At 36.4% G+C, this 24,334-nt stretch overlaps 1 protein-coding gene across 3 annotated transcripts in view; it reads right to left on the reverse strand.

The window, feature by feature from the left end:
- Positions 1 to 24,334, reverse strand: part of LOC127626741 (BMP-2-inducible protein kinase-like) — a 49,655-nt gene that overhangs the window by 20,042 nt on the left and 5,279 nt on the right. For all 3 annotated transcript variants that reach the window (XM_052102754.1, XM_052102744.1, XM_052102735.1), the window contains exons 2-5: positions 3,491 to 3,609; positions 3,185 to 3,290; positions 2,715 to 2,857; positions 213 to 334 (exon numbers count right to left, since the gene is read on the reverse strand). In XM_052102754.1, the coding sequence (XP_051958714.1) occupies positions 213 to 334; positions 2,715 to 2,857; positions 3,185 to 3,290; positions 3,491 to 3,609 (490 nt within the window). The remainder of the gene's footprint in view (positions 1 to 212; positions 335 to 2,714; positions 2,858 to 3,184; positions 3,291 to 3,490; positions 3,610 to 24,334) is intronic.

Here is a 24,334-nt window from a genome sequence, read left to right on the forward strand (position 1 = left end):
AGTGTAAGACAAAGGGGCATTTTATCAAGGCGTGCAGGTTCGTGGATGGGTTTCTGCCATGTGCTTTGGGGTGATAATTAGAAAGTTGCTGGTTGAAACTGGAAGGTGGCTGGTTTTAAAACTATAAGGAGCAAGCCATGAACCATCGCCATTGTGCCCTAGAGCAAGGCATGCATCTATAACTCCTCTGAGTATTGTAGGAAGAGGCTTACTTCTTGATCTCATCCTCCACGGCGGTTATTCCATCTTTATGTGGGAGCAGCACTTTATGTGTGGCACTTCCAAAGTCACACAAGACGTAGTTTCCCTGGTCATTTAGGAGGATATTTTCTACCTGCCAACATACAAATATTCGAACCAGTCTCAGTAACCTTGTTGATAGTTCCAACTGGATTCCAACAAACGAAAGACAGTGGCAAGAGAGGAAGGCAATCAAGTACTATATTGTGTTAATGCTGGTACTGGTGTGTGAAGCACAATAACCTTCTCAGCATTATATTCATATAAATATCCAAAAGATAGAATTTGTATTCTGATGACTTGCCACCATTAAAGCTCAAGATAGTAAACCAGTTGGTACTAGTTAATTGGAAACATCTTGAACAAGCACACTACAACAAATTATTTTCTTACTGAGTATTTTGTCTTATTTTCCCATAAACATATCTTAGCATCCTTAAAATACAAAATAAATACTTGAGAATCTGAACTGCATAAGATATTGTTTTTATATGAGATACTGATATTAGATATAAGACATTGTCTTGTTTTCAGAAAAAGCAAACATTTGGTGGGGTTTATGCTTAACACAAGAAAGAACTATTTGACAATGGGGTAAGAAAAATAAACTTGTTTTCCCTTTGCAACCCTCTGCATACAAGTTGGAGAAAGAATCGCTATTGGCCAGTAAATGTTAGTTTGTACTCATACATTTTTTGTTAAAAAAGGTGTGTTATTGGTCTGTAGCCATGCTGTAAAACGGATAATGTTGTGAAAACAGACCGTGGAAAAGTTTAAGCAAATTCAGTGTTGACATTGTGCAATGTAAATACAACAATGGCATATCATGGCTTAACTAAAGTGATGGTACAATTGCGATCATGACACCTCAGGACCCACTGCAGCCAAATAAGATACGTTTCCTTCAGAGAGCACACTCACGAGACACAGCACGCACTATGTGAGAGTTGTTTTATTGCTTTTGTTTAATTGTTTTTATTTTTTGTGTCATTGATCGTTTGTAGCAGTAATATAGGATTTAAGTGTACAGCACTTTGTCAAACACTTGCTGTTTTTAAAAGTGCTTTATAAATAAACTTTGACTTTGACTAACAAATTAAGCTGAATATAGCTACTTAAATGGCAGATTTTTATTCAGTAAAAGGATCGCTGTGCTTAAGTTCTTCACCACAACACAACTCACTGGATAGTGAAACCATTAGCCAAGAAGACATATTTTATTCGCATAGCACAAAATTTAGTCGCATATGCGAGTGACCTGCAATGTTGAGGACAGCTTTAAATCAAGTTTTTTTTTTTTTTTTTTTAATAAACCCATTGGCAAATAGTGTTTTGTTGTTATAAGCACAAACATTACAATGTTTTGATAGATTTCTTTGATAACAAGGCAAAATATCTGATGTCATTTGACATATTTATGACATAAAATATTAGAATTATTTTCTGGAAAACAAGATAAAAATACTCCGTAAGAAAATTATGTTTTGTAGTGCATTCAAAGAACATTACACAAACACATTAGCTTTGTATGTCAAAGTAGTATCAATATTAATAAAATAAAAAATATTAACATAAAAACATCAATATAAAGACAAATTTCAAACGAGTAATATATTCAGGCAAGATTTCAAGCGAAAGCCAGTAAAAGTTTTGTTTCTCACCCTTAAGCTTTTAGAAGACTTGTTAAAAAAGAAAAAGAAAAAAGTAGTTTTTATAAATACATTTAAAATATATTAAAATAAAATACATTTAAAAATATAATACATTTTTTAATTTTTTGGAGCTTGATAGCCACTGGTCCTCATCCACTTCTGTTATATGAAAAAATAACAGCCAAGATATTTTGCAGTATAACTAATTTTGAGTGACATAAGATTAAGTAGATGATGACAGGATATCCCTGAGTAAACAAACAAATTTCTTCCACTTCAATGTTCAATGATTTCCCAATTATTTTACACTGTGATTGGTTTTGACTGGTGGGAAAAGAGCACTCTGCTGAATGACACTGTTGGCCTGTTCCCACAGTTTTCTGCCAAAAGGGCAGCCATGCCTCTTTCAAGTGTTGATGAATTTTCACAGACATAGCATAACAGGCTAGCCTTTGCCTGGGTTTCACTAATGTTTGCAATTAATAATGTTTGAGACTATAGTAATTGGTTAGAAAGATCATGTCTGGTACCACAGAGTTGGGCAGAAATGGTTAAGACAAGGTTCACTACTCTGATAAGGAGTGTCCTAAATTTACCCTTCTAGGCAAACACAGTGAGACAAAAGAGAATAAGTGATCATCCAGCGTGCCTTATACTTAATATGTAGCAATTACGAAATCACGTAAGATTAACATGCAGACACGTTTGTGCTTCACACCAACTTCTCCTTTAGTGAAACATTTAACTTAAGGAATGAACTGTATGCAAATCATCTAGACCCAACTTGTCTGTAACATTACTTAAATTGTTTCTCTACTGTACCTTCAGGTCTCTGTGGATTATTGGAGTTTTGCACTGGTGGAGCCTGGCAACCGCTTCACAGGTGTCACAGAACATGCCGAGCACCTCTGCCTCAGTGAATCCTACGTGCAGCCGCTGGTTCATCTGTTTCACCACCTGACCAGCTGGACAGCACAAAACATTTAATGAAATTAACACCTTTACAATCTTTATCAATATAGTTTTGCTCATATTGCACTGTTAAAGTTACTTCTTTTGGTAAAGTATTTCAATTGGAAAAAAATTAAACTGAACAACAAATCTCACTGCAAATATTTTAACAATTAGGTACAACCTGTGCAGCAAACTGATAAAAGTATGATTTCAGCCAAAACTGAAACCCTTTCAGAAAGTCTGTCACACTCCTACTGTTTATCATAGACTTTATAACCTACATTTACAGCTCGAGCTTGTGCCCCATGAATAATAGATAATTTTTAGATTTGTATTACCCTTGCAATACTCCATAAGAATCAAAACCTCCCATACACTGTCTCCTACTGCATTGATGGTTGAGTCAAGATACCGGACTATGTTCTTGTGGCCTGACAACTCTTTCTGTAGGGGCATACAAGAGCACAGAGGTTAACCAATAACACTGAATATCAACATCTCTTTGTATCTTTACATGAAGCATTATGATCTGAAGTTGTATGAACATACTTGCAGGTCACATGGCACTTTCTGTAATATTTTGGGATAAGTGGGACCCTAATGTACTATTGCCCTCACCCAAAAACACAACCTGCTCAACTCACCATGATTGTGATCTCCCGCTTGAAGATGTTCAGATCATGTATATTGTTCACATACATCCTTTTCAGGGCACATCTTACTCCACTGTGTGTGCGGGCCAGAAACACCATGGAGAAACCTCCTGCCATACAAAACCATAATTTAAGTTTAACTCAGATGCTTATCAACCCCAGCTAACAGGCAGTTTGTCCAATGATAATCATCGATTACACACAAAAGCACACAAGGGAGGGTTTCACGACTTTTACAAAGATGCTGCATTTTAAAATAAATGAAAATAAATTTAAAATAAATAAAATATCCATTATATTTATTGAAAAGCTACAACACTGCTTGAAATCAAAGGGGGTATTTCAAGTAAATAACTTTACTTGAGGTTAAGGTTAATCTTGAATTTCAAAAAAGGTTGGGAATCCCTGACATAAAATATGAAGAGCTTTATTCTGTTAACTACACTGCCACTCAGTCCTGCAACAGAAATGAGAGTTGTAGCTGAATAATTTTAAATCCATCACTTTTAATTTCTGAAGTGCATGGAAGACTACTTTTCTGATATAGGTTCATTCCAATCAATAATTTTGTTTTACTCATATAAAGGGTTCACATTGTCCCAACAAACAGCAACACTTCAAACATTCTAAAGTTGGCTGTTGCATTTAGAATGTTGAAAAACAGAACTGACACGTTCACACTGACCAAACAAACACCAACACACTTGCGTCTTTGCGTGTTGCTGTTGTTCGCCTTTGAAGATGCCTGACAAGGAAGAGGTTGCAGATGAAGCCAAACATGTGCAATTAAATATAAATATATATATATATATATATATATATATATATATATATATATATATATATATTATTTTTATTTTTTTCCAATCGATTAAATATGTTTGGCATGTATTTATGATATAGCCTACTTGTAGTGTTATCCACAAAAATTGCTGAAAACAAAAAAAAAGTTACAATCATGATGATTAATGTAAATTAGGGCTGGGCGATATGGCCAAAATTGTTATCAAGAAAATGTTTTTATATTGCTCGATATCAATATTTATCACGATATACATTGCATTTTTTTTATTTCAATGTTGAAGGAAGAAAAAATACATTCTAAACAGTCAAAATAGTCGGACAGAGACGGCCAAAGCAGTGGGGTCCGTTTATCAATTGAAAATGAATGGGTTCAGGGGTGTCCCAAGAGAAAATTTCAAAAACTTTTTTCTTTTTTGTAAATGTAAAAAACGTTTGTATATTTTCATTAAAGTAAGAGACTATTCTTTCAACTAGTAATTTTAATCTAATTAATTTTCACAAAATTAGAACAGAAATCAATTTGTTTATTCCATTTGTTTATTATTAAAGGCTCGTAACATGCTGATTAATAAAGATACATTTAGAAGGGAAAAACGTTATGGTCTAAAATATGCTTTGAAACCACGTTAACTCATGCGGCGCTTCATGTCTACACATATACAGGGAAAAGAGGCAACGCGTACAGAGCAGGACAGGGCAGATATTATGCATGTTTGTTGTTAGAGAAAAATATTCAAGATTACAGCGCAGAGAGATCAGAGCTGTTGTCCACATCACTGTTGTTCTGTCGCGCTCTTCACTAGAGACGATGAGAGGGCGCAACCGTTGTCATGAAGTCTTGCAGTGCGGATGGAATTAATCAGGTGTCCGACGTAACCTAATTGTTAGCAAGGCAGCTAGCATTAGCAAGTTCATCCAATCTGGCCTAAAGGTACGTACACACTGCCAGCGACATCGCGCGCGACAGCGACTCAATACCATTCATTTTCAATGCGAGCACAGCGACTTCCGGCGATACGAGCTGTCGCGACCGTTGGCGCTAGATGTGGGCGTGTCCAGCGACGCGACAAAGTTGAGAAAAGTTCAACTTTGGAGCTGACTAACGAAGCGACAGCCAATAGGAGAGACGACGGGAGAGCTCACGTGATCCTTCTCTCTTTCTCTCAGCTCCTGCAGTAACGGAAAGATGGATGAGGCTAATTCTTGCTGTTAGAAATGTTCCAGTGCTCTATGATATGTCTCTTCCCACGTACAAGGACATTTTAAAGAAAAATACTGCGTGGAAAGGTGTATCTGAGATCGCAGGGATTTTATGGACCCAGACAGACCGACATTTGCATTTTCAGCAGCAGATAAACAGCCGCTCTGGCAAACAGCACGCCTTGTTTCTCATTCATCTTTGATATAAAGCATTTTATGTACTGATTCCATTTATATTTAGTCTTTTCCCTACAAAATGTTTGTTTTTAGTGGCAAGAAAAGAGATTCGCTGTCAACAGCAATGGAATGACATCCGTGAATGTCATTTATAAACGTTACTAGGCAACCAGTAGTGGGAACACCCACTAGCGACTTCACCGCCAGCCACTGGCGACCTGCAGCGATAAAGTCGCTGGCAGTGTGTACGCAGCTTAAGTTACCACTGCCGTGGTGCGAGCGAAGCTGAGTGTTTTCAATTCATTCCGATGAAAGCAGAGCGTCATGCTCGCAAGCTGGATTGTAGGATTGGCAGTGGTGCGGAGCAAGCTCTCTCCCAGCGCTGCGAGTGCCTTTGAGCGGATTTCGTCTGCCCCAGTGGAAACGCAGCCTGAGAAAGCCGAACTGCTTGTGTTTTAGCGACACGCAGTAAATATAGAAAATTCCTCAAAAGCTTATCGTGGATTTTCTTTATCGTGATATATATATCGATATCGTTTTATCGCCCAGCCCTAATATAAATTCAAGTTAGCATTACTAGGTTAATTGGAAAAACGTTACACTGCTTACGGCTTCACTAGCTAGCTATCGTTAGCAGTCTGAGGTAATGTTAAAAGATTAAAAGCTGAAACTGACATCACTAGTTTGTATCCTGCTTTTAAGAATGTTAGAGCACAAAATCGTTAAAGCTACAGTAGGTAGTATTTATTTGTTGAATAAAATGTTTTCTATATAAACATGGTGTCTAGGTTAAATGAGGCCCTGTGAGAAATTAGTTAGCACCACAGACTCAGTGAAAGGCAGGCCTTGGCTCTGTTTGTGAACAGCTGTCTTGTAACCCTGGCTGGGGGTGAAGTGCATCATGTATATGGGGAAGAATTGGGGGTGCTGTTTCTCACAATTCAATTTATTTCAAAGTTGCCAACTGCAGCTTTAAGAGCACAAAACGGTTTACAAGGGCACAACACTAGCCTCTTAATTATGCTCTCAAAGTGCACCAGATGGAAGTATTAGGGGGTCGGAGGTCCACCCCCCATAGTCTCACAAAATCCTGTGGGAAACACTGTCATCATCATCAACAGTTGATCATTAATCGCTTGTCATAAATGTCCGATATGGCCTAATGATTGAACTGCTCTACAACAGCAGCAAGCACTCACAAGCCCCCACGTGCTAGGAGAAAATACAACAGTTTTACGTTTGATAAATCACATTAGGTCTTTCCGCCCCAAAATTTAAGACCTCTTAAAATAAAAATGAAGGTACATTTTTGTTTTTATATATATTTGAAGCTTTTTAAGACCTTAAATTTGGAAAAACTGAATTTAAGACATTAAGGATCTGCGGCAACCTCATAATTTTACATTTAAAATATGAATCTCATAACATTATTTATGCATTTGCTACTGCTGTGTAAATGCATTTATTCCTGCTCTGTGAAAATACACCACTTTTTTGAAACTGCCACTTTTGCCACACAGTTGCAGCTTCTGTGCCAACATTGCTGTGTTAATATGTCTTTAGTCCCCATAGGTTTAGATTTCATTGCAATGGGCACAATCTTTCACAATATGAATCTGCCAGAAGACTGTGATTATCTGCTTTGTTACAGCAATCGTGAATACAAAAATCTGTATTCTATGGAAGATAGGAAGCCATACTGGTTTGGAACAACATGGAGTAAATGGTGACAGCATTATTTTTTATGGGTACATTTTCTTTAAGTGAAGTTCAAGTAAGCACACACAGGAGGTCACAGAGAGAAACCAAAAAGCATTAAAAGATGATGGAAGACACAGTAAACTGTGGAAAGCAATGAGTCTCGATAAACTGATTCTAGATGTAAAAACAAAATCTTCAGAATTAATTTGAAATGTAACTGAAAATGCTCATTGCGCATCAAAAAGAAAAAAATGTTTTTTTGCAAACTATTGCAATAAGGTTCAAAACACCCCACAGTTTAATACTCAGCCATCAAGCTTAAGCTTTCAAGATGCTTGCAAGTTGTGAAACTCATAATGAATGCGAGTATTGACCCACCTACATGGTGGCAAGCAGCTCTGAACACCAACATAAAGTGGAGAGGGACAACAATTTTCCCATCAGTTTCAGGGTGAATGAATCCTGGCAATGTATGACTGGCAAGCTTTTTCTCATTAATAGCATGTTGAGTCACAGAGTGGACCACAGAAAAAGAGAGTGCCCTGACACAAAGGAGGACCTACAATGCCGCACTTGTTGCCTAACAAACTCATGCTTGTTTAGCTGCCCTGAACAGAAAATGTATTTGCATGGAGAACCACCAATCGAGACCTTGAAGAGGCTGAGAAAAACAGTGTTGCATAAATCCAACGGAATAAGTTTTCAGACAATGTACTTAAAACCATAATGTAGAATCCACCAAGATACATTGCAGCAATAAAGTCACAATGAGTAAGAGAAAAAAAACTTCCAGAGCATGTTTATGTGTTTATGACCTACTGTGTTACAACACTGTGCGAGGTGATGGGAATGGGTCAATATCAAGCTGAATTCCAAATGTTGTAGATTTTGTGTGCAGTACGCAGCAAAGAGGAAGGGTTTTACAGAGCATTTCTGGACATACATTGGGAGACCCATCTAACTCTTATTGAACCTCATCATCGCGGTCATAAATTATGTCATCTCTTCAATCAGTATGTTTACATGAGCAGTTACAATTGAGCTACAGCTGGTTTGTTGCATAGTTGAGGTACAGTCTTCATCTGTATGTCCAAGTACCGTATTTTCCAGAAATAAAAGTCGCACCTGAATATAAGTTGCACCATATAAATCAAGCTGTTCAGAGAGAAGGGAGGAAAAGACCAGATAAGTCACATCTTTGTATAAGTCTTTGTATTGTATATATGCTTCAGGCACTAGGACCCGGAATAAGCCACCAGAGTCCCGACTTCCCTTCAGCTGCTCAACATCAGACGCTCTGTTATAAAGACTACCTCAGCAAATATACATCTCTATATATTGTAACTATGCTGTATACAATAAACAGCTTTTAGTCTTGAGTAAAACAGTATGCCTGTTGAATTAAATTAATTCATTAATATTAGAGATTGTTTATCTGTGGCCATTTCTGAAAACTTTGCTCTGCACTACCTATCCAGTTCACTAACTGAATGTTTTCACTACGTGATGAAATATGACGAGTTGCATTTGACAGTGACTCATATTCCGGAAAATATGGTATACATGTCACAATCTGTAATTTAATATTTGAAGAAAGGACATCAACTGAGTCAATGCTGCATGTCATCTCTGTCTCTTGGAGCATATGCACAATGCCAAGGCCAATTAATTGCTGTCTGATTCACGTGTGCTGGATGCTAACAAGCTACAATCTCATTAAAAAAAGGTCCTGACAGCACAAAAATCAGACTGGTACGATTTTAGTAGGGCTAAGGACTGAAATACATTACATTTTAAAAAGACACTTTTAAAAGAGTGACCATTGCCAGGCATGTACCACATGTCCTCGAAGTCCATGTACAGCAGGTAGGGCTGTGTATTGATACAGGTATCCAGAATCGATTCAATTTCAGTTCACAAACACGTGCTAAAACAATTGTACCATCTCTTTAGGAATGACGGCAGATCCGTAATGAGAGTCTCTATGCTTTGGAAAAAGGAATGTTCCAGGCAACTAAAAATTTAACTTTATTATAGGCAACTAAAAATAACATAAAACACCGGAACAAAAGAAAACATCCACAATGGGAAAACAGAGACTGAAACTTGAAAGGACACGGGGACATCTACAAGGGGCACAGGAACCTCGAACGAGTGAGTAATCACAGGAAACAAGGGCAGGAAACAAGGAGCTAACACATACAATGAGCGACAAGGAGTGGAAAACACACAGGGTTTATATTCACAGACACAGGAGGATCACAAACGACAAACAGGTGCAAACAATGACGCAATAATGGCAGTGAGAAGATCTGGGAATTTGTGGGAAGTGTAGTTTTTCACAAGGACAGTGAGACTCGGGGCGGACAACAGGGAAAACGTGACATGGAATATGAACGGTGAAATGGAAAACACGGGACAGACAACAAGGAATGGTAACAATATATAAGTAAATGAGGAATGAGTCGAAATAAATTCAGAGGAAGATTTAGCAACGCTCCACAGGATGCTGGAGCCAATTTATCATCCTCTGCGGTATATCGGTGGACCACTAGAATTCGGTTCCATATTCAAGTGATTTACTCTTACACATTGTTCTAGGTTGCGTATAGTGTAAAGCATCGATCTTGGGACTTAAGGATCAATATTGTTCAAATGAAGATTGCATAATATTGGAAAACCAATATATTCACCCAGTCCTAACAGCAGGACATAGTCAGGCTTCCACAAAAATAAGAACTAATTGGCTCTGAGCCTAACATCCCCTCTGCACCAGCCCACCTTTGCCTCCGCTAACCACCTTTGTGAGAAATATCTAATTATTCTAGCCAGTCAAAGCTACTTGAAAGAAAATAAGACTTTGTAACAAGTCCAGTCAGCAGCAGAACTGGGTAGCACTGCACATTTGTCACAACCTGTTCTCGGTTCACACACTGTAGTGTACTGGCTAATGAGCTGCAGATACGGCACAGCTCCCCAAAGAAATCCCAGCAAGCATGGGCAAACAAAGAATCGATAAAGAGCACAGGATAGAGACCTTAGACACAGCAAACTGTACAGCTCAGAAAGTGTGTCAGGGTTCACCATGGCATTGAGCAAGAAAAGGAGAGCTCTCTAGCAGCTGCATAGTATTGATGACTAATATAGAGACAAGCATTAGTTTGCATTGTTTTGCACTAGAATGCTTAGCCAACTGGCTCCAGAGGTACAGAAAAGCACACAATAGCTGCGTTCCAAATCCCATACTTCTGCGCTATTTAACACCATTTTGTGAAACCCCTGGCATGCCTTGAAAATAGAAAATGTGAAATAAAAATGGGCAGAAACAGGAGTCAATGTTTGTGATAGAACTGTAAGAAATCAGCTGAATGAAATGGTATTTACATATAGAAAAGCCAAATTAAAATCAGCACTAGCACCTAAAACAAGCAATCATGGAGTGTGGATGATTGGATGAAAGTGATATTCAGCGATGAATCACGAATCTCCATTGGCCAAGGCGATTATGCTGGAACTTTTGTCTGGTGCCGTTCTAATGAAACATAAAGATGACTGCCTTAAAAAAACAATCAAATTTCCCCCAGTCAGGGGAGATGTCACTCATTACCTCAACAGTCAATGCACAGGTTACATTGTAATGTTGGACACAAGAGTGTTAAATCTTTTCTTCAGGAAATGCATATCAACTCAATGACATGGCCAGCAAACAGTCCAGATCTCAATTCGATTGAAAATTTATAGTGGAAACTGAAAAAACTTGTCCATGACAAGGCTCCATCCTGCAAAGCTGATCTGTCAACCGCTATACGAGAAAGTTGGAAAAAGCTTGATGGAGAATATTGTTTTTCATTAGTGAAGTCAATGCCTCAAAGTATTCATTTTTATGTTTATGATTCCATAATGTTTTCCTCTACTTGATCTGAAAAAAAAAACCTATTATTTAAAATAATGTAATTTAATTTGTTTGATGGATGTTTCGCAAAGCCAAAATGTTCAGCTATTAAGCAAAAATGGTTTTGTGTCACATCTGTGATTTGTTTATTTGCTACGAAGTAAAAAAGCTGGGTGAACATCCTCAAAGTGTGGTGAGTCCATGATTTTTGCAACTATTGCTTGTAGGGTGTTATTATAGTTTTTGATTTTTACATTTAGTTTTTAATTTCTATTTTATACTCAATTTGCCAATCAAAATTAGTTTTAGTTTTTGTTCATTTTTACAGTTATTCGGTTTTAGTTTAGGTTTCGTTTTCTCGGTTTCCGTTTCATTTTAGTATTTTTTTAAGTCAGCCAAAGCTGAACATTTACTGGTATCATTTAAAAAGTCTAACTTAATTACATTTCTCAGGGCACTCTTGTTTTACATCTATCTAGTTGTATTATCATGTTTAATTTGGATTGTAAATGTTGCAAATTTTATAATACAGGGTGAATTTGGGTAAAGTGACATTTAAAGGAAATTTCAACTTGATTCCCATTGTTTACATATGAATTTCCTTTAATTGTTTTCTTCCCAAAGATTAGTTTAGTAATGAATTAAGTAATAGTTTACCCAAAAATGAAAATTCTCTCATCATTTACTCACCCTCATGCCATACCAGGTGTGTATGACTTTTTATATTCTGCAGAACACAAATTCATATTTTTACAAGAATATTTCAGTTCTGTAGGTCCATACAATGCAAGTGAATGGTTGCCAGAAATTCCATGCTCCAAAAACCGATAATGGCAGCATAAAAGTAATGCATAAGACTACAATGGTTAATCCATATCTTCAGAAGAGATATGATAGGTGTGGGTGTGAAACAGATAAATATTTAAGTAAATCTGAACTGTAAATCTTGACATCAGCAGTCTCATTGGCCATCATGATTTCAAGCTTGATTACACTTTCTAGCACCATCTAGCACTCTGCCAACTCTTTTAGGAAATGTAATTGAGCTTGAAACCATGATCGTTCCTGTAGACTGCAATTGCAATATGTGCAGTGAAAAAAGTGTTACATTTTGGTCTTTTCTCACCCAACAACATTTAGATTACTTCAGAAGACATGGATTAAACCACTTATGGACTAATTTATGCTGGCTTTATGTTCTTTTGGAGCTTCAAAGCTTTGGGCCCTGTTGACTTGGACCTACAGAGCAGAGATATTCTTCTAATATCTTTGTTTGTGTTCAGCAGAAAGCTGAAAGTCAATCATATACATTTGGAATGGTATGAGGGTCAGTAAATGATGAGAGAATATTTATTTTTGGGTACTCAATCTCAAACTTTTTGAGGTTTTAAATTGATGATTTTACTTTGGGATGTGTGGCAGAGCTCATTTCATGACCACAGGTGGGAAAAGCAATGGTAAAGAAAATGACCAACAAATTGAGGTGTAATGTTTGTAAATGTTACATTATGATAATATTGTGTAAAAGTGTATAAGAAAATAATAAAAACAAATATTCCAAATACTTTGTAGATATTTTCTAGAGAATCATTTTTCCTTTGCCCCACTTTACTGCTCAAACAATCCGGGCTTTGGTAAAAAAAAAAAAAGATGAGTTTCAAAGTTTACACTTATTACCCAGTATTAGGCATTTCTTAATTTTTTTTCTTCAAGGTTGTGTGTTTGTATCATAATTAAAAGTGTCAAGAAATGGAAAATGTCCAAGTGTCAAAATTTGCACATATTCACCCTAGTATATCAAAACTCAAATGAATTTGAGACCACTTTTATTTTTATTTTAGATAGTTTGAGTTATGAAAAATTATTTAAGTTTAGTATGTTTTTTCCAATAATTTCAGTTTTTATTTTATAGTTCCAAAAATATTTTTTTGTTTAGTTTCAGTTTTCATTAACTATAATAACACGGTTTTCTTTTTAGAACTATCGTTATCGGCAAAACTCTATGACGATAATTGCCGATATTATTTTATTCCTCTGTGTTCCTCTGAAAATTACGAGCTTGTAAAATTACAAGCAAGGGCATGCAAAGAAAAATGTAACTATACTGAAACATCCTTCGTCAGCACATACATGTCTCCAACTTTATAATGCGAGTAATAATAATAAATAGGCTATAAAAATCTTAATTTGGTAAATATTAAATATAGAGCATTGTAAAAGAGCCAAGACTTCAAAATAAGACTTTTTAGTGTTAAAAGTCCCATGTTATGAACCAAATCTTGTTTTGTTTTTTTCGGATTATTATTGGGATTTTACTTTTTAAATAAACTAGATCAGGGAATTTATTCATTTTGTTCTCTGACCCCCATGTCTAAGAAAATGTTGTAACATTCCATGAATTGATTTTAAAATCTTTTTAAAGTCTTTTCCACCACCTGAGTTATCGGTATTTGCAAAATCCACAATCGGTCAAACTCTAGTGCATACTGAATATGCAAGTTATTTGAGATATAAATGTTGGACTGAGGTTTTCCTGAACACCAGCCAAAACCATGCCACTGGTTAAGCTGATGTCGTTGTGGCTGTGTCAGCCTGGGTGGTCGCTGCTGAACTAGTTTGTTGGGATTTGTTGTCTGCAGTTCTCATTGGTGGATCAGTCTCTGCTGGACCATGGGTTGTGTAGCTGTCCACCAGGAATTCCACTTTTAAACATGATTTTAAAAGTTAAACTATCGCAGACTGAGCGCACATTCCTTTAATTGATTTTCAACTATAACTAATAAACCTTTAGTCTATGAAAAAAAAAAATTATGGGATTTTCACTTCCGGAACCAGACTGTTGTGGTCAAGACTTCGAAAGATCTTGTGATTTGATCTGTCATCCATAGGATGAAAATTAACAACAATTTGTAACTTTACCTGGTTGTAATTTCTGCTTGCTAGCTCACCAATATCACAGACAGTTATGCTTAAGAGGCACAAACCAAGATCGCGGTTAAAATATGATTAATAGTGCAGCCCTACTACAGCTTGCTTGCTTGTAGTTGCTGGGATAGGAGAAAGATTTTTATTAAATTTAAAATAAAACATCTGTTCATTCAAACCCATTTACAGAAACTTGAACGTTAAACAAGTAGATGACAGTAAATTAACTGGCACAGAAAAATAAAGTGTCTAGAAACACATCACAAGAAGCAAAAATTACAGAATAAGCATTACATGCAATAAAATCATACCCATAACTGGCCTAAATTGTACTGGATTATTACTAATATGTTACCAGGTCAGGTGCTATTCTGACATACTTGTCAATTATTTCTTTCCCTTGCTCTAGAACAGTAGCAAGAAACCTATTATAAATCATTCTATTACCCTAAGGGATATCAGGCAATCATAACTTTTTGGTTGTAATTTTAAATGTTTACACTTACCATCCTTCCCCAATCTCTATGAGGGTCCTTAACATGCCGGTTTGACATCAGAATTTGGTTGATTTTGTTGGTGTGAACGCACCACACTCAAGTCTGCTTGAAAACAGCAGTCTCTGGGGTATGGTTCATGTGGACTCCAGAACAGTTTTCATTCAGAATTTAATGCAATCCGGCCAAACTTGAAGAACTGAAACGCTATTGATAATGTATAATTAGTCTATTATAGCATAATCAGGGCTACAACAACAAATAATAAGCACACCTTTATAGTAGCGCGGTTGCTGCATCAGGTGCGTTGAAAGAGGGCTTGTGCTGTTTCATGCGCTTAAGACTTGTTTCTCTCCAGTGCATAACTTTTTCTTTTTTGTAATGTATACATGTTATGATTTAAAAATCAGGTGTGTATTTCCATTTCGCAAAACCGTTTGTCTTTACCACAAGCGAGTCTCCGTTCAACTGTACCGAGCATGCAAGCACGCACATCCACGTTAATCAAACCATTTGCAAAGGAGAAAGGGAGCACAATCATTTGATTACACACGTGCACTTTAATGTGATCAAGTATGCAGTTTTCATGGATGTCATAATGTCTCAGAGGTCCAAGTGTTCCATCTTTTAAGTGTTTTACTGTTTCTTCTCATCATGTAAGCACATGTAATACGATGATTTGATAGTCCTGATAATGCCAAATGTAATGTCTGATTTCGCAAGTACATTTATATTATGGCAAACATTATTTTACTGGATAAGCATACACTACCATTAAAAGTTTTAAAAAGTAGTATAAATTCTATAGTTTAGAAACATGTAATGAGTGACTACACTTTGTTAAAACTTACAATATGTATTCTAAATATAAATGTATGTAATCAGTAACATACTTGTCTTTTTTAGCTGGACAGAAGTTTTTATATTTTATTCTGGTTTCATTTTGCCCTCTGCTAGGCTGATTTTTTTTTTGTCCCACTCCATCCCTGATGGATCATTTTACTCTTTAATGAAAAGCACTTTTTGTTAAGCTTTACAAGTAAAGGAAAGGAACTGTTTTAATATGTCCTGAAAGTAATAATATTATAAATAATAATAAATTCAAACTTAACTTTCATGATTCTGGCTGTTCAAGTGAATTGTTTAGTAGAATTCAGTGCTGTAAATCAAACCAAATAGTTGTGCCCTTTATAAAAAAAAATATTTTTAAAATCACATTTTAATAAAATACAGGAAATAAAGTTTTTTTTTATTTTTTTATATAGAATTAATCAATTAATGAAAAAATAAAATAATCGAAGATGAATCAATTATCAAAATAATCGTTAGTTCCAGCCCAAATGCATTTATCACTACTCCGTGTCCAAACAAAAACTGCCTTCAGCAAGCAGCTCACATTCTTTACATCTCTTGCAATATATCTATGGCAGACATACACCAGTTGTGTTCTTTACATTTTAGGTTTAGGAATTAAAACCAAGGGGTCAAAAATCTGACATCATATCATTAGCTTTCTGTAGTAGTAAACAGATGTTGGTCCTTGCTAGCACTTCTCACAGTCGTATTCATGTTGATGATGCAAATGGCATCCCACAGTTTGGAGCTAAACAATACAATGTGAAAAAAAAAAAAAAACCTGCAGTGGAGTGTAGTAGTACAGAACTCCGGTTTGGACCTAGAAATTGAACAAGTGTGAAAGCAGTCTAAAAAGAACATTTGAATTGAGCAACATTAGGCTCATCTTTCTAGCCTTGGCCTAAGTGTCTTAAAAATCCTTAACTGGACCAATATACATACACTTTTCACTGAAGCACACTGACACACTCAAACACAAAGCAGCTGTCACCTGTCTGTCTGAAACAGGTAATATTAAAACAATATAAACAAACAATATTACAGGTAAAAGTGAAATTCATAATTGTTGTTCAGTTGTGATTATTAGGCTACTGTAGGAATGATTAGGAATGATAAATAGGCTACTGTAGATTTGATACATTAATATGTTACTGATATCAGACTTTAGGTCTGTAAATTAAATTGAGCAAATCATCCTAATTTTGTGTTGAGTTGAACAGGGTGTATTAAGTTATCTTTATGATACTTTTGTAACCCTGGTTCTCTGATAATAGGAGTGAGGTATCTCACTATGGGAATTCACCTCAGGCGTATCCAACTCTGGAAGCAATGAACCACGTCTGTTAGCTGACAGACCAAACACAGCAGTGATAATGGAGCCCCATCTCCCTATATAAGAGAGAGCAACAGGTCTCTTTTTCATTCTCCGCATATCTCTTCTCCATGAAACTGCAAGGAGAGAAGTGTGGTGAGATACCTCACTCCTGTTATTTAGGGGGGTCAGGACCCCCCCAATCTGAGGGTTGCCCCCCTAAAATATCATTAAAATATGTGTATTGTAAATAATATAATGATATATTCTTAAAATAATTGTTTAACAAATAAAATAATACAAATGCAAACGGGGCAACAACAAAAAAACGTTTTAAACATTTTGAGTCCCCCCTCCCTTGCCTCACAGTGCTTTGGTCCACTGCCTCCGCCCCTTTTACCTCACCACCGACACACACACACACACATTCCGGTGGCGGGAGAGAAGAACAAAGTTTTTGAGTAGTTGTGGAACTCCAGTAAGTCCATGTTATTTTATTCACTTTAAACATCGGATGAAGTGATTATTTTCTCTTTAATATAGATGATGCGGAGTCATTAATAAATCATGTCAAAAAACAAATATATGATTGTGTACTTGTGTACCAATGTACCTTTGTCACTGATGCAGTCTGCTATGTTAGCGATTATAACGTTTAACACAGTCTATGCGTTTACCTAGCTTGTATACAGTAGATATACAGTAGTATATCCCCACTCACACGCACACACACACACACACACACCCATAGAGTGTACTCATACACTACGTGATGTAACGTTAGTCTTGTAGATTAGACTAGTCCGGGTGCGCATGTAGATTTTAACGCTTTCACTGTGATTTAGTCGGTTTATATCATTTAATATAGTTAATCTAATATAATATCACAAGAAGAGTGCAGTTTTTCTCCAGATATCAGCATGATAACAAATGTGATTTTGATTTTATACAAGTTTAATAAACAAGAAGTTGATATTAAGTGATGTACATTTTAGACACCATATTGCCTGTTTTAGCTCCATGCTACACTAATAATAGTAGTAAGGCTTTCCTCGGTGTACACGTATCCTTGCATGTACAATTTTGCCTGTATTATTGGTGTCCCCTTCAAAAATTGCTCTTGAGAATTGTTGTTTATTGTCCCCCCCCCAACATTTTGATGAAATTTTCGCACCTGAACCTAAAGTTATCTTTCTAACTTTCGTTCGATATCGCACTATGGGATATAGGCAACTCCCGTATTGCAGATATACTGTCCAAAACAGACCATCAACCGACTTGTGGTGTCGGGGGTGGGGGCGACAAAATATCACACTTGTGTCCTAAATGCCTTAGTTCTCTCCACGTACAAATGTAGAGTAGGAACTGGACACAAACATTTAAGCTGCTAGTCCTACGATGAGGAAAACGGTGCCAGGTGAAAAGCCAGCAAGTTCACCAGCACAGAGTCGCTCACCTTAGTCCTTAATCTGGATTCCTTTTAAAGAGCCCATATTATGCTAATTTACAGGTTCATTATTTTATTTTGGGAGTCTACTAGAATAGGTTTAAATGCTTAAATGTTCAAAAAACACATTCTTTTTCTCATACTCTACATTTCTTTCCCTGCTCTTCCTACTCTGACCAAAACTCTCTGATTTACCTCCTGTCTCTTTAAAGCCCCCTTTCTGAAAAGCCCAGTCTGCTCTGATTGGTCAGCTGGCCTAGTCTGTTGTAATTGGTCAACCGTGTAGAGCGTGTCAGAAACGTAACGGATCTTACCAGAGTTTCAGCTCCAGAGTCTTCCAGAGCAGCTGTAAACACTACTGTAACTATGGTAACAGTGGCTTTGGTTTTTGCCATACTAGTTCGATCCTAGGACCGATAATAAATGAAATAATGAAAGCTTGGAAGAACAAGCTGAACGACCCGAACCACCTTCGCAAGCACGACCTGAGCTGATCGTTTCACAGTGGTAGGTTTTCATTTAGTAGCTTTTTACAAGTACACTGAAGATTATTGAGAAATAGGGCTACAACTAATGATTATTTTGATAAACCACTAATCTAACGATTTTTAGAACGATTATTCGGTTGATTATTGCAATGATTAATCTTTAGCTCTTAACTGACTATTCAACTTGTGCTTAGACTTAAACGGTTGAATTAAATGTGCTTACTAACAATGAGGACAAAGTCATCTTTTAAAAATACCTCTAAATTACATTTTCTGAATCTAAATGACATTCACTGAATTCAAAGAAAATGTTTTTTTTATTAAGTTTAATTCAGTAAAAATTCAATGCAGAAAAAACTACTGTAAATCAAGAGTTTTTGTTTTGTTTTCCAATGTTTTGCACATATTCTCTAAAAGCAAGTCTAAATATCTTATATGTTGCTTCTCAGGTAAATGTATCTTGTTTGAAGTAGGCTGTTTTTAGATATTTTAAACATTTAAATATTGTATTCAACACTCTCCAATAATATTTTTTTCTTCTGCAGTATAGCTTCTAATGTAAATGTACATTGTTTTAAAAGGAATTTTAGATATTATTTTTGGAAAACAAGCCAAAAAAGACTGATCAAATGCTTTGTTGCAATGTATAATGGGCTAAGATTACACTCTCTCACCTTTATTTTCACTTCGATCCATCTTTATCTCACAAAACCAAACTCTATCTTCTTAATAGAGCCAATTTACTTCACAATAAGATATACACGTGACACATAGGCTACAGTATATTATGATTCAATAAGTCACAATCCATCATGTTATTAATCTTGCTACAGCAAACGCCCACGAGGGACGAGTGTTCCTGCGTCAGAGGGTGCCTCAGAAGGGTGCAGTTTCAATCTCTCCCCCTTCACACGACTCATAGACGTGGCGCTGACCGCACAGAGAAATGCCATTTTTGTAGTTTGTTTATGATGCACGTCAATAAATGACGCATTAAAGATATAATGCCAGGTTGTTTGCCATTTAGATTCTTGACATGTAGGTAACATGTTTTGCTTAAGTGGAATGCCAGATCTGGCTCTGCTTTATTTCACGATGACAGTGCTTCTGTATTTTCTTATTATTCTGAATTTTTCCATTATAATTCCATTATATTTTAGTTTCATATGATCTCATGTTAAGTTAAATGAGATCAAACGACTATTCGACAACTAAAATTTTTTTTTCAGCCCTATTGTGAAACTAAAAATGCTTCAAGTAAAAGACAAGTAGTGCATCTAAGTTACTCATCTTTTGCTGGAATGTGTGAAGCCGATTTCTTTTCATGGAAGGAGAACAGAGGCTTACTCCCGGTTGGACATTACCGGGTGTAGAGAGTTAGTGAGCAAGTTAGTCGTGGACTACCGTGGATTGCAGATGTAACATTATAGATTGTAATTATAATTATATAAAACTCTTGAGATCCACCATTTTGCTACACAGTTTTAGGTAAAAGCCGACCCACAGCTGTGTAATAAACCCTTAAAACAATAACATTACATAGCAAGTTAGCCAAGCACTACCGTGGATTGCAGATGTAAAATTACCGTTTGTAAAAATAAATCCATCTCCACACTTGATCACTATTCATGATAGTAAGAACGACAAACAATCTGCACAATTTTACACAATTATAGTTAAAAGTGGGCCTGCAGCTGATTAGCAATACTATTTCTACACATGTCAATAACATTAGCTATCAGATTAGCAGAGGCCTACAGCTGTGCACTACAACACACAACCCTGCATTATAACTCTCGGTAGCAGATGAAGCTCCAGATTGTCCCAACAAAGTGGGAACTGCATCATCTTTCAGGAGTATCCGTCTTGAAAATCCAGCATTGGTTGTGGTTGTACTACTAAATAATTTAAATACATTTTAACCACTGATTCAATTCAACTTCAATGCATCTGCCTTTGGAAGTCCAAGCAAACAGGTTGTGCTTTCACAGTGAAGAAAACCGCAACTTCTAGATATGGCAACAAAACACTCACCCAACTCATCATGGCCTCTGCTACAACTATACGCGGTACTTCGTTAGTACTGGTAAACAGCGCAGACCTATTCCATGGGCAGTAAAAATGACACAATCCTTAATAGCCTGTCGTGATCCATTTGGACTAACATCATTTCAGAAAGGATCACACATGTACACACATTCAAACTACTGCTACTAAAATGCAGCAGTTGTCCTTCAACTTCATCTCTTTGTCATCTTTTTCTGTTTCTTTTGACATCTGCATGACATCCCATAGGTCTGAAAGCATATCTTATTTTTTTTACAGAGGAATCTTTCATAAATATCAACGGCCCACATGCAGATCACAAATATCTGTTAAAGAACACTGCCTAATCAGTTTCCCTTGGGTCCTCCAAGTTACACCACAATGATTCTCACAAATGTATCTGTGGTAAATGCTGACACGCTAAAAATAGAGCGACGTTTGCTTTTGGTAAGAAGCTAAGAGATTCTGCACTTTGTGACAACTTCCTTTATACCAACACAAGGCTGACTTGTCATTCTTTTGGAACTTTACAGGTGGTTCTTCATTTTTTCTCTCATAGATGAACACAACATTTTCACTGTGTGTGCCATTTTTAAATCTGCTGCATAATTGTATGCAAAAGCACCCCCATCCCCCCAAAGACAAATGTTCTCCAGCTAAATTTAACCATTTGAACCAGATAACGCATATTTCACTGGAAAACTTACGAGACCCTTAACTTAAACCCTGAAGGTCAGCTTAAACAAAAAAAAAGATTACAGAAAAGCTTGCAATCATAGAAACGGTGAAATCAAGAATGCATGAAGAATTAAAGCACTCTTCACAGTCAATTTTTTTTATAAATACACAACTAGGGATGTGCATGAGTAGTCGAATATTCAAATATTCTTTCTGCAATAATTTTTCAAATAGTAAAAATACTATCAGGCTCTGTGCTTAGTTAACTTTACTAAGATTTATAAAGTACATAATGCCTAATGTGCAAAAGTTCAATTAACTAGGCCTGTGGCTCAGGTGGTAGAGCTGGTTGTCTACTAATTACAGGGTTGGTGGTTTGATTCCCAGTCCACACGACTCCACATGCTGAAGTGTCTTGGACAAGACATGGGTGAATGAGATGCAGTGTAAAGCACTTTGTAGAACCACTAAGGTTAAAAAAGTGCTATATTAGTGCAGACCATTTACCATTTAAAATCTTTTAACAGAAATGACACCTAAATTTGTGTCAAGTTTACTCAAAACTTCATGTTACTGTGCTGGACTAAACTAAAATATTTATGTGCAAGCTGTTTCCAAAAAAGTAAGTAGAGTAAGCAAGTTGGAATTTACAGTGTAGGAGTTCAGTTAGGTGTGTATAGTAATAATGATAATTATTATTATTATACAAAAATATATTTCTATAACAATTTCTTAACTTTATTATTATTATTGCAATAATATAAAATTCAAGTTCAAGCCCTGTGATTCACCGTTTTATTCATTTAGTTTTTTTTTTTCGTTTTTTTTCCTCGAGGACCCAAATGTGAACACCCTTTCTAGAACAGTATTTCTGGTTGGCAGTAAAGCATGGGCAAAACATGGTTTACTTTTGGTTAAATGGAATCACACATTTTATGTTTATCATATCGCAGTTCAAATCACAATCGCAATTTTTTTCTAAATAATAGCAATTCGATTTTTTTGTCCAAATCATTCAGCCCTAGTGAAATGCCAACCCGACTCTGACTCACAGAGCTTGAGTGACCTATTTTCTCAAAGCAGTGTAAGAAATGTTTGTCTGCATGTCTACAGTACAGCTAAAATGTTGAGAGGAGTAAAAACCTGACAATCACATTTTGTCATCCCTCACAAGTGCCCCTGGCAGTTTGTCAGATTACACAAATCCAGCCATGTGAACACTAATCATTACAATTAGAAATTACCATGGAAGAGAAGAGGGTGAATTTGATAAACATGGGAAGGCACACCAACCTAGGTCAACCTCAAATTAAATCATAATTTTCACAGGATATATAATTTCTTTGAATAGTGGATAGCATTTTCATTCACCAGCATACTGCCACTAGAGGACTGTGCAAGTTACAACAGAGCTACAGAGAGACCACAGCAAACAACACATTATTACTTTGAAAACAGATAAAGAAAAATGAACTGAACTGAAATATCACACGACATCCTTAAAATGTGGCGCACATGCTGAAAAAACAAGATGTTGCTCACCGGCCAAAGATGCCATTTTGATGCATGGTTACATAGACAAAAAACTTTTATATTTTTTTGAAATAGCACCTCACCAATTTGGCATAAACCAAGCTGTTGTACTCAATACCAGCCCGGCTGTGATTCAGCCATAAGCACAAGACTACAGGCCCATCGGGAACCGTCCCAGTGCTCCCTACAGTCAGTCCATCCCTGCTGACAGATTGTCTGGAACGGCATGAACACAGACAAGCAGAGTGATACAAACAGTAAAGAGTCCCTGTGCTTTTACACAAAGAAAATCAGAACTCCTGGAACACAGCCTGTCCAATCAGATTAGAGGGCCAGAACAAACTGATCATTATTGTTTACAAAGCTTTAAATATATATATAGACTGCTTAAAGGTATTGCTCACCCAAAATGAAAATTCTGTCAAACCCCCCCCCCATTGTAGGTTGAACACTTATGGCTTCCATGGAACAAAAAAGGAAATGTTAGACAGAATGAAAGTGTCAGTCACTTTTTACTTTCATTTTATGGAAAATTATGCATTAAAAGTGAATGGTGACTGAGGCTATCACTCTCTCACATTCCGTCTCTTTTTGAGGAAAGAAAGTCATACAGGTTTGAAATAACATGAGGGTGATTCAGTTGATTTAAAGATCATCCCTTAAAAGGTATATAAATAATAAACATATATGGCAGGCCTATCAAACTGATGAGCAAGAGATAAAATCAATCATAGTAATGAACATACAAGTGGAAAAATTTAAACGAATGAATCGCAATGACACCTAAAGAGGCTGACAGTTGAGGCCTGTATTGATACTGAAAGATACTTACACAACACACATCACACACACACACGGGGATTATAGAGAACATTGACTGCTTGGAAGCTGAGAGAACACTTGTCAATTACTAAACATCACAAGAGGCCATAGTTAATGTGTCTGAGATCACTGAACTCTCTTCTACTGTCAATACAGACCCTATAGCACATTAGTGTATTTGAAGTTAAGGAAATCAGAAGGTCTCTTAGTAATGAAATGCTCAGTGAGTGGGCTGACACCTCTGCAAACAGGTCATCCAAGGTCAGTCTAGTAATGTAGTGATATACAGTGTTGATATGCCCTCTAATCAAAAGTGCAGTAGAATGTACTCACTGACCTTACAACAATAAAGCAGTACTCTGAACTTGTTTGGTTTTAAATATCTCTAACAGGTAATGTTTTAGTAAAAGATCAAAGATCGAGGCAGATTCTGGCAGTCTCATAATGAATAAGTAAAACAG

The sequence above is a fragment of the Xyrauchen texanus genome, chromosome 3 (genome assembly GCF_025860055.1).
Source record: "Xyrauchen texanus isolate HMW12.3.18 chromosome 3, RBS_HiC_50CHRs, whole genome shotgun sequence".
Classification (NCBI taxonomy): Eukaryota; Metazoa; Chordata; class Actinopteri; order Cypriniformes; family Catostomidae; genus Xyrauchen; species Xyrauchen texanus.